Source organism: Akebia trifoliata, chromosome 14 (genome assembly GCF_017979445.1).
Source record: "Akebia trifoliata isolate Shusen 1 chromosome 14, ASM1797944v1, whole genome shotgun sequence".
NCBI lineage: Eukaryota > Viridiplantae > Streptophyta > Magnoliopsida > Ranunculales > Lardizabalaceae > Akebia > Akebia trifoliata.
In genome coordinates, this window is record NC_141388.1 from 2,983,619 (window position 1) to 2,995,912 (window position 12,294).

At 34.7% G+C, this 12,294-nt stretch overlaps 1 protein-coding gene across 1 annotated transcript; it reads left to right on the forward strand.

Annotated features, from left to right (window-relative positions):
• Nucleotides 1–8,240: 8,240 nt before the first annotated feature.
• LOC147385509 (putative small nuclear ribonucleoprotein G) lies at nt 8,241–11,063 on the forward strand. The gene is made up of 4 exons (XM_086424154.1): nt 8,241–8,309; nt 8,400–8,422; nt 10,353–10,474; nt 10,589–11,063. The coding sequence occupies exons 1-4, from the start codon at nt 8,275–8,277 to the stop codon at nt 10,649–10,651; spliced, it is 243 nt and encodes an 80-aa protein (XP_086280280.1). The 5' UTR covers nt 8,241–8,274; the 3' UTR covers nt 10,652–11,063.
• The last annotated feature ends 1,231 nt before the right edge of the window (nt 11,064–12,294 follow it).

Consider the following 12,294-nt stretch of genomic DNA (forward strand, 5'->3'; position numbering starts at 1 on the left):
TTGTTAGCGAGTCGTGCTGGAGTGACATTAAAATTGACATCGATTCTCACATTGTTGATGTCGAAGTGCACACACAGCCATACATCCACGTCAGCAATGCGAGTATCGATGTCAATTTTAATGTTACTTCACCATTTTCCTTTGTTTGCAGAAGACAAGGAGGAGTGTTGGTAAATGTGGAGGGTATCACTTTATCTAAATGGTAGGCTAATAACAGTTGGTAAATGTTTTAATTTGATAGAATAGCTTTAAGATTGGGTACTTTTTATCTGTAAACAACAATTTAAAAAAAAAAATTAATAATAATAATAATCCCAAAAGTTAGGGTGGTTCCTCATTTTTTTCATTAGAAGATATAATTTGGTCCACAATATAGTGGTGTTCTACACTACATTTCAAAAGATTTAAGTTAGATGAAGGTTACCACCTCTTAACATGAATCCATGCATTTCTAAATGTAGGAATAATATTCGTTCAACACCAATATTTTGGGATAGGGCTTATAGATGACTTAGCAATGTCAAAAAGAAGTCTCCTATTTTTCTAAAAAATCATAAATTCTCAGAATTAAGGATAAATCAATTAAATCGACAAATCAGCAAATTAAGAGGAAATTTATTGATTATTTACTTCTCCGCCTAAAAATTCTATCTTCTTCAATCTTCAAATCTCAAGACCATAAGATATTTTATAGAGGTTAAAGATGATTGGTTTTGGGAAGAAAACCAAAACATCTTTTTGTTTAATCCCTCAAAAACTTTCAAGATAATTGCCGCCCGGAAAATTTCATGGAGAGATGAGGTTTCACCATTAGCCCTGTAGACATGTGATTTCGTCATTACGACGGCCACATCTACTATGATTTGGAGTCGCCACCATTCATATTATAAGTGGGTGTGAATGGTCACCCGATGTGCATTTTTGAAAAAGTGACATTTTGGCATTTTAGTGACTCACGTGGATAAGGTACGGATCAAACCTTAAGATCCGGGGTAAGCGGCTCGGTTGGAGAAAAGGGAAGGTGTTAGGCACCCTTTTCTCCCCACTAAATAGTGGTAACCTCAACTCAACTCGGTCATTTGATTAAAAAAAATACGAAAAATGATGTGCCACGTGTTGTGCATTTGTACCCTAGATAGGGGTTCATTTTCGGCTTGATCATAAGGTCATTCCATTGATGGAAATGACCCTTATAGACCTTTAGCCTTGGGGTCCATTCATCCTAAAAAATAAAATGAAGGGGAGAGGGGTGATAGAAGAGGGAGGAGGAGAGGATGTAGAAGAGAGAGGGGGGGGTTGTCTTGAACCCACCTTGTATCTTCTTTCTTCTTTTCTTCTTCTTCTTTGAGTCTTCTTGAGTCCTTAGTATTTTAAGCAAATACAACTATCTTTTTTTTTGGTTGAAGGAGTAAAGAAGAGATGATGAGTATGTGATTTTTTTTTATGAGACTTGGGGAGGATTAGTGTGAGGGAATTGATGAGGATTTTCTTAGTGAGAGGGTGATAGTTGTTAGTAGAGAGAGAGTTGGGGAGAAACTTTGTAGTGAAGGTTGGGGGCCATTTTTGTGAAGAGGATGAGGGTATTTATAGATGTTGAGGAGTTATTTTAGGGATATAATGGGGTGAAGTGAAGAAAAAGGGTAGAATGGTTATGAGTTTGAGAGAGAAGTGGGTGTAATTTAGAGGAGATTGGAGGGTATTTAGGGAAGGGGGTTAAATGGGTGAGTTTTGACCCAAATGGTTTGGATTAGGGGTGCACATTGGATTGGGTAAATCCGAGATCCGAACCAATCCGAAGCTTTTGGATTGGATTGGTTCGGACTAAACACACCCACGGTTCGGGTACGGATCGAAGAAAAAAAATCCGATTAATTTGGTTCGGTTCCGGATTAGGATATAATAGAACCGAACCAATTATATATAAATATATATATATAATATATATATATATATATATATATATATAATATATATATATATATATATAAAATTATTTAAAAAATAAAAATTTCAATTTTTTATTTCTTTCTTCTTCTTCCTTTTAATTTTTTTATTATCCCAAAGTCCACGTTCAAAAAAAGTCCTACTTGCTTTTAAGGTTTGAAGATTGGAGGAGATAGAATGCTTGGATTGAGGAAGAAGGTATCTATCTTCAATAAGTATGAGAACCGAGAACCGATCCGAACCAATCCGAACCAAGATTGGATTGGATTGGTTCGGTTCTATAGGGTAATTGGATTGGTTTGGTTTCAAATTTATGGAACCGATCATGTTTGGTTCGGTTTCAATTTTGCCAAAATCCGAACCAATTCGAACCATGTGCACCCCTAGTTTGGATCCTACCCAACCCATTTGGGTGGAGTGTTTGGTGAGGTGAGTTTAAGATGGTGGTTGTGATTAAATGGTATTTGATTTAAGAGAATGGAGGATTTAAAGAGGTGGTTGATGATATTTTGGGAGGGTGAAGGAGATGATGCCATGTGTTAAAGTGGGTGGAAATGAAGGGTTGGGATAGGTTGATGGGAGATGTTGAGTGTTTGACTTGAGAGGATGGTGTAGGTTTAGGTTGTAGATATAGGTTTTGTAAGGAATGATGAGGGTAGATTAGGGGAGGTATAGGTTAGGGGTGTGGGTAGATGTGTTTGATTTGAGAGAAAAGGTGATGGGTTGATGTGTGGGTAGATGGGATTTAAAGCAAATTAATGGGGTAGGTAGTTGGGTGAGGGAGGTGAGATGGGGTGATGACATGTGTCATCTTTTGATGATAAAAGAGTGATTGGTTGATGTGGGTTGTGGTTTATGGGTTAGGGTTGTGGGTTGGATAATGAATTGGATATGGTTAACGATTTGTGGGCTTGGGTTTTAGAAATGGTTTTGGGTTTTAGGGTTTGGTTGAAGGTTATTTTGGAATGGGTTTTGAGGGTATAGGTTGGTTTTAGATTTTAGGTGATGTGGGATTGATTTTAGGCTAAGGGTAAGATGAGAAATCGATTTAGGAAAGTGTTGAGGGCTCATGGGCCTTAGGTGGGCCTATGATTTTTTGCGGATTCGGAGGCGGAGCGGTGGTAGTAGAGGAGGGGTAGGCATCCCAAGTCTCACATTTTTAATTTTTTAATTTTTTTAGATTTTTGCAATCATTAGTTTGATCAAAAATGCCACGTGTTGGCGAATCGGACTTTTTAGGCCCGTTGGTGAAATTTATCGAAAATTTGACGTTTTTTACTTTGGAAGAGGAGCGGTGAATGTTGGGAAAGCGTAAGGTTGGCCGAGTCCTTTTGGTGGCCTCCTAAACCATTGAGAGGTCTTAGGGGCCTCGGGTTGGTAAAAATGTCACTTTTCAATGACTTGGGCCTTTAAGGCCCGTTGGCCCATTTATTTAGAAAATCGATATTTTCGGCCCTTTCGAGAAGTGGCCCATTCAAATTAAGGTGTCTACAAGCCCTATAAACAAAAAGGAGAGAAATCGTTGTTGTTGTTACCATCACATAAAAAGGAAAAAATACATGCAAATTGAATAGAAAATAGATTGAGCTAGAAGTGCAACTCGTAGTCTTTTATAGAACCTCAAACATATATGAGGCAAAACATGGTCAAAAAGAATAAAAATTGTTACATAACAACTAAATAACTAAAAGGACGACACTCAGCCTCCTACCTCTTCCGCCACCCTTTCTACGAGTGTTGTCAGTGGGAATTGTAGTCACATCCTCTGAAATACTAAATGAAAAAAATTGACAAATTAGAGACCACCACGATAGATAATTTGAAAATAGAGCTTGTTTGTTTGTTGATGATGCAACAATGAAATCCACTTGAAAAACTAAAAAGAACAAATAAAAGTATACTTGCGACGCATGCACTGTGAGATTGGATTAGATCGCAACAATCACCATCCCATAGAAACCTCATTGCTGATTTTAATCATGATTCTATAAACAAAATAAAGGTGAACCAATTTATTTACCAATGCTGACATGATGCATACTAACTGATGTAGGACATCTACAATCCTAGTTAGAGTTTTACTAGGATTTTTATTTATAGTTCTAATAGGATTTTTATTTCATAGTTAAGTTAAGAGTTTAATTCCTTGTTAATTTTTAATTTGTTTTAAATTTATTTTTATTATTTATATTATAATTATAAGTACTTAAAAGTATCCAGTTTGAGTTCTAATCAGATTAGAAAGTTAATATTAGGTTATAGTTAGGTTAGGAATATTAGTTTTTGGTATTTTAGTAGGATTCTAAGTTATTATGATGGAATTATCTATATAAGGAAGTCTAAATTTGAAAATTCAAGAAAAAAATTAATTATCAATTTAATTATATTATCTTTTAATTATTTTTTAGCTTTATGTTTTATTTTCTTTTAAGTTATTATTTGTTTATCAATTGAATCTATTGATTCAAATTGACTTTGAGTGTTCCATTGAACACAACTTATTGAATCTATTGATTCACACGTTTTCGCTACGTCACCAACATTTTAGTATTATTATTTATAACCATAATATTCAAGGTACTCCAACAATAGAAAATCGTGAGTGACTCTAAGAATTTAAACTTGCAAGACAAGTAAAACACCACTAATCTAAGACATTGAAATTTGCAAGAAAGTAAATGAATAACTAATCTATTATAATGCTCATGGTGCTTATTAAATAATCCCTCATTTGAAATAATCTTTTCTTTCTAAGTCCATTACATGCATACACATTCACTTTGTTTTTCTTTAAAATAGTTAAGAGTCAAATATGAGGATCTACCTAGATCTACACTTAACTCTCTAAGTCAACAAAAACAATTTCAAAGAGGACACATCTCATGCATAAGGTTTTTAGTCTTTCATGATGGTGTCCAACTCATGGACACCTCCTAAATGTTAAACTAACAAAAGATGCTCCCAAATAAGCATATTATCTCTAAAAGAGTCTTTGGATACAAGAAGATGAAATCTTCATTGATTTTCACCAAAATCCTAGGTTCATAAAAAATTTCATCAAACAACATTTTTGTTTTAACTTACTTATTGTATTATTTTGTTCATATTCTAAAATTAGGTTATAGATCTTTTTCCTTTTAAGTTTCTCTATAGTTCCTTATATTTTCAAAACCCAAAAAAGAGTTTCTAATCTTCAACTTTGGTTATGCATTGGTAACCATCTTAGAATGGGTAGGACAAGGTGCCTAACACATTCATTTTCCCTCAACTGCATTTCTTTACCTTAGAAATTTAGGTAGATCGTTTCCCCTTATCTTTTGGATATGTTAGTCACTACAAATCAACAAAATATAATTTTATAAAATATTTTTATAGTGTCCATTTATACTTTAATTGAATGGTGGCGACTCCTAAACCCATGAAGATGAGCTTAAAACTTCTTTAAAGATTTCGAAACCCATGTATGTATAGCTTGGGGGAAATTTAATAGAAACAATTAAAAAGTCTTTAGGCTAGTAAAATCTATCGACTAAATTATAATTTCTGTATACCTAAAAGTAGTATAGTTTACTTTTTGAAATGACAAAAAACTTACCGATGCGACCAATTCTCATTCTAGATCAAGCAAGGGCTCTAAATGCAGATTGGGCACCTGGACCAGGTGTCTTTGTCTTGTTCCAACCAGTAGCATGAAGTTTAGTATGTAAAGCAGTGATGCCAAGTTCCTAAAGAAAAATGAAAAAGTAAAATAATATAATCGACTACACACAAAAAAGAAGCAAAAATAGTTTTGGATATTGGCAAGAAAGTGCCAGCTCCAAGAAATAAAAATGTTCAAGTAAAAATATTTTTTATAATCCAGAATTTTATTCAACGAAGCCAATAATAGCATAAAAATTTGTCCATGTCATAGCCAATTTATAAGAATTGTTAATTTTTCTCAGTATAAAAGACAAGGCTAAGCCTAGTCAGTCACAATCGATACAAATTAGTAGTCAACTTTTGAACATCGAGATAGCTGTGATAACAATAGGGCGAAGCACACGCAGCTTGCATAGTTGAGCAACATCTTGTGATGCAAGCATGGCTGCATATGGAGAAGATTCATCTCTGTTAGCTTTGACCTTCATACCACCTGTGTTTAAAATGACATGGGGAATAGTGATAAATCTCACTCGTTATAGGCAATTATCTTTTTTTTGCAACAGAGAAAAATAAAGTAAAATAACATGTAGAATCAGACATTGATCGAAACCTGTAGAGAATCAGCAACAAAATTATCAAAAGTAGAGCAAACTGTCATAAATAAGAGTTTGTAGAAAATGTGAGCCGATTTGTTGAGAGGCACTCTCCTGGTCCTAGCTAAAACCTAGATCTTTGGCTTAATCTTTTAGGGACTTATATATCCTAGATGTGAAATCTTTTGGTATAGAATTGAACTAAATGATGCAAAAATGTGGGCCACACCAAAAACATGCTTCCCTTCTCGTACAGTAGGTCCAAGTGAGGGCTCCATGACCTTCCTCCTTGACTATAAAAAAACGATTATCCTCGATGGATCGGACACTGTTAAGTGCCTAAGTAATTAAGGGCTTAAAATATGCGTAATGGTTTAAGTTCCTAACAAACACATAATCACAGTTCCATTCAAGTACTGCTCCAGAGTTCGTTTGTAGATCTAAAAAAATCAGAATTAGAATCCATCGAAAAAACAATAGACAGTTGGAGACTTAGCAAGAGATTTGTGGGATTTAGTTTCTCTTACCATAACTTCAAAATATGAGGAAATTAGAGTTGATAAAGCTCTTTTTTATTCTCAACCTCGAAGATACCCTAACGAAAAGATGCTAAGATTGATTCCCTTCCTTTTTATATCAGGAATTGTTAAGGTTTTACAACATTGTGGAAGACTGCAAGAGGGCAAAAATGGTATTTGCACCTACCATTTGACGTAAGTGCACCCCTTAATAAAGAAAAAAAAAAAAGAGAGAGAGAAAATATAATTTTATGTACCCAGTTTTCATTTGGTGCACCAACCACTTTCAAATACAAGACATATTGAAAATCTCAATTCTTGCATTTTCCATCGATTCCTCTATTGTAAACCTTTTAAAATCTAAATTTCGACATAAATGTATTACATTAATGAGTGTGTTTCTACCAATTTTTTTTATTACACATTTACCATTGAACTCAATGATTAAAATACAACCGGAATAATAAACTCAACAATCAAACTCAATTGATTGATGAGTTAAATGAACAAGATAATAAAATATGGTAGAAAATAAATTTTTTTTTATGTGTCAAACATTGGCCTATCCACATGTAATAAGTCATGTCAATAAGGCCCATCCGACATGGCTCAGTCCATGTCAACATTGGATTATTGACATGGAACGATTAAAATTTTCAATTTTTTTAAACTGATAAAAATATAAATCTTATACATAGTTGATTATTGCAAAGAATAGAAAAAACAATAATTGGTTTGTTTGATATCAAGGGAGAAGAAAACAATGGGAGAAAGATGACGGTGGACGGAAAAAGAAATCAACTAAAGAAACTGGGTAGATGCAACTAATAGTGTCTACGCGAGTATATTAAAGTGTCATAACTATTTAATAATCACTCACATCAAATGGTAAGTGCAAAAAGAGCAATCCTTATGAGAATACTAATTTTGCATGATTAAAATTTTTTATAATTAATTTAAAAATCTTATATAAATAAATAGTTTTATGTCATATTTTATCATTTAAATAAGGTGATTTTGTAGATTATATATATAAAAAAAAAATCAATAATATTTTTATTCATTTTGATGAAAATGACTTACAATAATAAGGTTAAATGTAAATGTGGGGATAGATTTGCTCTTCAAAATTTTGGCTTACTTTCAGTAAACATCAATTTGGCCTTTTTCTCATTATTCCAGTAAAGATATTGTGGATGCATATCTAATTATCTATATTATTTGATATTTTTAAATTATAAAACAAATAATGTGAAAGCTTTATAACCAATTTGGCTGCATTAGAAAAAGAGTCCACTATGATCGAAGGCTTTAAGAGGAAATCTATTGAAAGAGAGGGTATTTGTGTCCTTTTTTATTAAACTATTAAGAAGACTGAGGTCAAATGGCAAGTCGTCAGTTTCAAAACACGGTGGTGGTGTGTTACCTCTAATATTCACCAAAACGTTACCCTTTTGTTTTTCCATTCCACCGAAGCACTAATTAGGGTTTTAGAGGTCAGCTCAGTTGTAAACTCTACTCTCAAGTCTCAAGTCTCAAGTCTCAAGTCTCAAGTCTTCTTCTCCTCATCGACCATGAGCAGATCTGGTCAACCCCCGGATCTCAAGAAGTGAGTCTCTCCACCATTTTATCTTCTATTCTATCTCTGTGTTTTTACGTTTCTGATTTTATTTATTTTTAAATTGACCTAATGCAACAGGTACATGGACAAGCAGCTTCAGAGTGAGTTTTCGACCACTTTTCTTTAAACCTCTTTTTTTTTTTCTTTATTAATATTTTTTCTTGAACGTTTGAAATGCTCTCTATTTGGGTGGCGGGTTTACTAGTTTTACATATTTGGCTCCATTTTAGCACACTAATAGAATGGCCTTCTCATTCTCATGATTAGTATGGGTTTCGACGAAATTCATCAAATTTGCCCACAAGACACCGTTTCTGATTTTGCACAGTTTCAGTTCAATGGTCCATCTCCATGACCCAAACAAAAACTGGTTTCTAGGATTTAGCACATTTGCAATAGAGAATTTTATTTTTATTTTTTTAATGAAAAAAAAGAGGAGAATTCTCCCAACTTTTTTTTTTCTCATCACATTGAAATTCCCAAATAACCCACTGCATTTGTAATAACACCACCCATTGTTATTGCTCACAAGTACAACCATGGTTTTAAATATCATCCGAGATGGACCCGCCCGAAACAACTCGGTCTCGTCCATGGACGATATGAGATGTCAAACCGAGTTTTGAAACATGCCTACAACTCCATATTTTGAAAATGCTCTCCCCTTTACCTTATCTTAATTTCTTGCGGCAAAACAAACTCGTGTTTTAATACTCACCAACATGATTTATTATGGATCTTTTTGACAGAAACTCTAAAATTACTCACATTCCAATAGAGTAGTCTCAGGGCAAACTTCTTATTTGCATGCTTGGTTCTTTGTTTGTATCTCATTTACACCTTGGAATCACTTTCTTCTCCAGTATTTTCTTCCTATTTTGTTTGAAATTTGAATTGCCAAGACACCCTTTTTGACCCTCCATTACTCTTGCTCTGAAATACAACATTCATAAAATTCAACTCTCACATCCCCACCTTATTTATAGGATAGATAGGGTCCCTTGAAACTTAGAGCTTAGAACATAGAACACATTTGAGTGAAACTCCCTTCCTTGCCAAACTCCCGAGACCTAGGTGGCAAAGTCTCACTAGGACCCTATGAGCTAAAAAATTATGTGGTTTCAAAATATGTCTGTTGTTTTATGAGGAATGCCAATCTATGGGGTTCGACAGATCAAAACTTCTCATACTGTGGTATCGTTTGATTGAGATGGTTTTTTTTATTTTTTATTTTTATCAATTGCCATTGAATCCTGGACATGCTGTCACTATTATATTCTGCATGGATCTTCTGTATTTGTAGGTTACACCCCCTTATGGAAAATTCGACTTCTAAAATTCCACAAAGGGCTTTGCTAAGCTTTCGTTAATGATTTGTGAATCGAGGATGAATCTGTCTCTTAAAAAAATGTTAAAAAATTAATGATTGCCTCTTCTCAATTAACGGAGGCTTGATGAACATTCTTTGAGGACAAAACTTCCTAATGGATTTGTTAAATAATAAGTTGTTTCACATTCTAAATGATCATGGCTCAGCCCCTCATCGTTATTTTTGCGCCTAACAGTATGCTCTGAATTTTTTTAGTGACCTTAAACCCCACATACCACCATTTCTGTTTGCTTTCATTGCCTTCTATTTACTTATAAGTACATGATGTGATATGGTAATGCATGAGTCCATTTGTACCGAATTCTAAGCTAATCTTTCATCAAAGGTTGTTATCAATAGACATTATATCGTAACTATTTCAAGAATTGGTATCTCACGTGACCAATGCAATAAACCTCAAGTGCTCCCTAGAATTCCAGTTATTAAATGAATGTGTCGATTTAGGATTAGTCACTTATCCGGGATGCTGCAAAGAGTTGCAGATAGCCTTTTATATTTGTTTCTTTGATTGAGCCATTATGCAATTAAATTTTTTCTTTTTTGACCATTCATGCTAGTGTGTGCAGCATTTAGTGCTAGGCAGTCATTTTATCATAGGTGTATAAACTATCTTAGTCTTAAGCCAAAAATCTGTTTTGCAGTCAAGCTGAATGCAAACCGTGTTGTGGTTGGGACACTTCGCGGGTTTGACCAGTTCATGAATCTGGTGATTGACAACACCATAGAAATGAATGGCAATGAGAAAAATGATATAGGCATGGTGGTGGGTCCTTTCTCTTCTCTTCTCTTCTTTTTTTTTTTAGAAAATTTTTGCTGTATAAACTACTATTTGATGATTCGTGGTGTTTGAACAATCTCTTGATCAATGTTTCTACAGGTTATCAGAGGAAACAGTGTTGTTATGATTGAAGCTCTTGAGCCTGTTAGTAGAACACAGTAACTATGTCTTGGGGTCAGCGAATCATCTGCAAGTATGTTGTGAAATACATCTGGTAGTGCAGGAGGGAAGATGGTCTGCAAATGTGGATCAGATTGGAAGTTGGATGGGTTTTCCATTTCTTTTTTTACTTGCATTTATCAGATTTCTCTGGGTTTTGATTTGAGGTTTTCTTTACAGTTTATGTTGGTACGGTGTATTAGAATTCATCATCAGCTTATCAGCTCGACGCCATCTAACTTGTACTACAAAACCAATTTGGCATAGATAATTATTCTCTATAGGGACTGTACTGTGTATGAATTGCTGATGTGGAGCTTTGGAACTTTACATTCTACAGCTTTTACTTGATTGCTTTCAAAAAGGTGAAAAAAACAAACAAACTTGTTTAAGTAACATCTATAGATTGGATGGATGTGATTTCCCTGCTTTTGTATTGGAATGACCTGATATTGTGCAACCCATTCTATTATGTGAAGAACAATCCGAAAACCCTTTCATAGCCCCCATTGTAATGGTAGGTGTAGGGAGTTCCCTGTGCTGGGGTCATGTACATATGTATGAGCTATGTGCTATTATACATAATGTGTCATGTGCCTTTGTATGTATGTGTCTTTTTATATTTTTCTTTTGTAAATGGGATAAGTTGGTGGGCTTTTCTTATGGGTCTGGTTCCTTATAAATTCCCATGTGGAAAGACTTGGGGCTTGTTTGTAATGGTATTTTTTGCTTTGAGCCGAAAAAGCTGGAGAAGCGTGTTTATTAGGAATGACTTCTGCTTCTCTAGTTTTTGTGGGAAGCCCAAAACTGTCTTTTTGAGAAGCCTTGCAGGGGCTGCTTTCACACGTGAGCAGTTATGAGAAGCTAACACGAAGAGTGTATGACGATGAAATGACAATTTTACCCCCTCATTCTTCTTAACTAGTCGATTAAATAACAAAATCAATTCAACCTCTCTACTAATACTACTTTTTCATCAGTTTTTGTAACAAACAACAATCACCTAGATGCAGATTCCTAGATGCTAAGCTTTTGCTTCTCCTAGACACAAAATCCTGAAGTAGAAGTTGGAATTTGTAACAAACAGACCATTAGCATCTTCTTTGAAGGAGGGGTGTCAATTGAGAACCCAGCACAAGCTCAGTTTTTACTGAGCATGTGATGAGTGTTTTGAGTATGCCGACATGCCAATAACGTGTTCCAAGTGTACGAGGAGTCTTATAACAAGTCCCTGTAACGTGTGCATTAAGTTGTTATTGGACAAATAAAATTGCCTTCGGACTTCACCATATTCACATAGCTTTCTCGTGTTGCTTTGCATACAAGCACGATTGTAACACCTAGGCTTATTGTCATGTGATATGTTCTTTGGGGCTCATTGACCCATTATTTGGTGGGCCTATGCAAACAAAAGTTACCTGATTTTTGTTATTCTAGTGAGGTTTTAAGTATCCATCCCTAAGGTTGATTACTCATCCTAATGAAAAGCTTTCCAATGAAGGGATAGGATAGTAATCATCAGGTAGGCTGGGCAAGTGTGCTCTAAAGAGTGCCACGTGGCAATTATGTAATGTGTCGAGATGTGGGCCCTTTGAAACATCATTGATGCTGTCAGGATGGAGGTAGCATAAAAGGAGTACCTTGCC